The 1,892-nt window shown below is 57.3% G+C and overlaps 1 protein-coding gene across 1 annotated transcript; it reads left to right on the forward strand.

The window, feature by feature from the left end:
• Positions 1-556: 556 nt before the first annotated feature.
• Positions 557-1,875, forward strand: POSPLADRAFT_1108173 (hypothetical protein; the record flags this gene model as incomplete). The annotated part of the gene is made up of 5 exons (XM_024483323.1): positions 557-706; positions 760-921; positions 971-1,624; positions 1,676-1,768; positions 1,822-1,875. Coding segments are annotated over 5 exons (1,113 nt in total), but the record flags the coding sequence as incomplete, so codon positions are not given.
• Positions 1,876-1,892: the final 17 nt, after the last annotated feature.

The following is a 1,892-nucleotide window of genomic DNA, read 5'->3' on the forward strand; positions in this document are numbered from 1 at the left end:
GTTGGAGAAGAGTGAAAGGAGGTGCACGTACTGTTGTTCGTACACCATTGATCGTCGTCACTACAGCACTGGTCCGAAATGACATTCACGCGCTTATTTTTTATCGGGCACCGGTCGTTCTGAACAGCAGCTGGCGCAGGAACGCGCCCGCGCGGAGGTCGGGCAGGAGCGCCTGGAACGCGGAGAGCGCGCCCTGTGCGCGGGCGCGGGAGAATGGGGCGCGAGGGCGAGAGGAGTGTGGAGCGAGAGGGCGGCCGGCTGGGGGATGCTAGTTTGAGTGGCGAGGACCTGAATGTACATGTAAAACCAGTAAATGTAGAACTATAGAATGAAAGATTTGAGACATACCTTTAGTTGCGTTGAATGGTGTGCGAGGGTTCGCGCGCGGTGCGCTCGATGTGGTTGTTGGACATTAAATGTCCGTCGCTCAATCGAGCGAATAACCCTAAAACAAGGTCAGTCTGCATATCCGGAAGTAGCGATCTTTTCTTACCGCTGCTCTCTGCTGACATCTACCTGCAAGACATACTAGGATTAAGTACGTACCTTAGCTAACATGCAGGACTCCAGTAACAACAAACTTCCGGAGCGCGCGCTGTCGAAAGCAGGCGCTCCGGAAGGCGCGGATGTTCAGCGCGAGGGTGTGAGTGCGGACGAGAGAGAAGAGGGGGTTGCAGAGACGGTAAGGGAGGTTGACGGCTGGCAGGTAAGTACTCACCTTGTAACAAAGGACTTACCTCATAACAAAATTGCGCGCAGGCCATCGGGAGGCCCGGAGGAGGACAGCGCGCACTCGATGGGACGGACGTGACACGCCCGAACCGCGCAGCGCGAAAGTCCGCTAGGTGGGCGCGCGATGTTGCAGCGGGACTCGGTACGGAGCGCGGGGTGGCTGCGACTGGAAAACTTCAGAGAAAAGTGGTAAGGACAAACAAATGAACTTATGGGTGAAATATTGACCTCTTGATAGGTTCCACGTCCCCGGATGAGGGGGCCGCCGTCAGTCGTGTCCACGACCGTGTCGGACGTCGTCGCGGACACCGAGACTGTGTCAGATGTCGTCGCGGACACCGAGACCGCGTCAGACGTCGTCGCGGACGCCGAAACCGTGTCAGATGGCATCGCGGACGCTGAGACCGTGACGAACGTCGTCGCGGATGCTGGGTTAGGTCAAAACAAGAAAAAAAGAAATAGAAGTGCTGCCAAAAGGTTAGTGGTGGCAACACAGCGCCGCGCAGAGGCAGCGCGCCATGCAGAGGCAGCGGCGCAGGTCGTGGACTTCGACGGCGCAGTCGACAACGTACCTACCGATCCGGTAAGCGATCGCGAAGTCGGAGCTTCCGCGCGTAGACGGCGCGCTCAGCAGTGGGTTGACGACGAGAGCGGAGACGAAGCTGCAGGAGTAGAGGGGGCGTTACTCGCGCGATCCTCGTTGACTTCGCTCGCGCGATCCTCACTGACTCCGCTCACGCGATCCTCGTTGACCCCGCTCGCGAGTAGTCCTCCCGCGTCGGATCCTCCTGTCGGCTCGCGTCGCGTTCTACGCAGTGCGTCGGTACGAACTGGGGTCATACGTGCGGAGAGAGATAGTGTGACGGGCTCACCTGTTCCTGTTCTCGGAAAGGTAAGTGTTTGCTTGTTGCCGCGATATCTTATCTGACGTGTCCACATACAGCGTAAGCTTGTGCCGTATGTGGAGATCAGATCACAGCGGGCTGGAACTCGGGGTGCGAGAGCTGTCAATCGGAGTGGGCCCAAGGACGGAACGGTAAGTGCAATGTTATTGATTTCTATTGTGTATTTGATGTATCTCTGTTCTAGTCAAATGCTGAGGCTCTGAAGAGAGCAGTGTTAGCTATGGCAGCAGTCAAGAGGATGCGCTTCAGGCCAAG

Source organism: Postia placenta (genome assembly GCF_002117355.1).
Source record: "Postia placenta MAD-698-R-SB12 unplaced genomic scaffold POSPLAscaffold_60, whole genome shotgun sequence".
NCBI classification, from domain to species: Eukaryota; Fungi; Basidiomycota; class Agaricomycetes; order Polyporales; family Adustoporiaceae; genus Rhodonia; species Rhodonia placenta.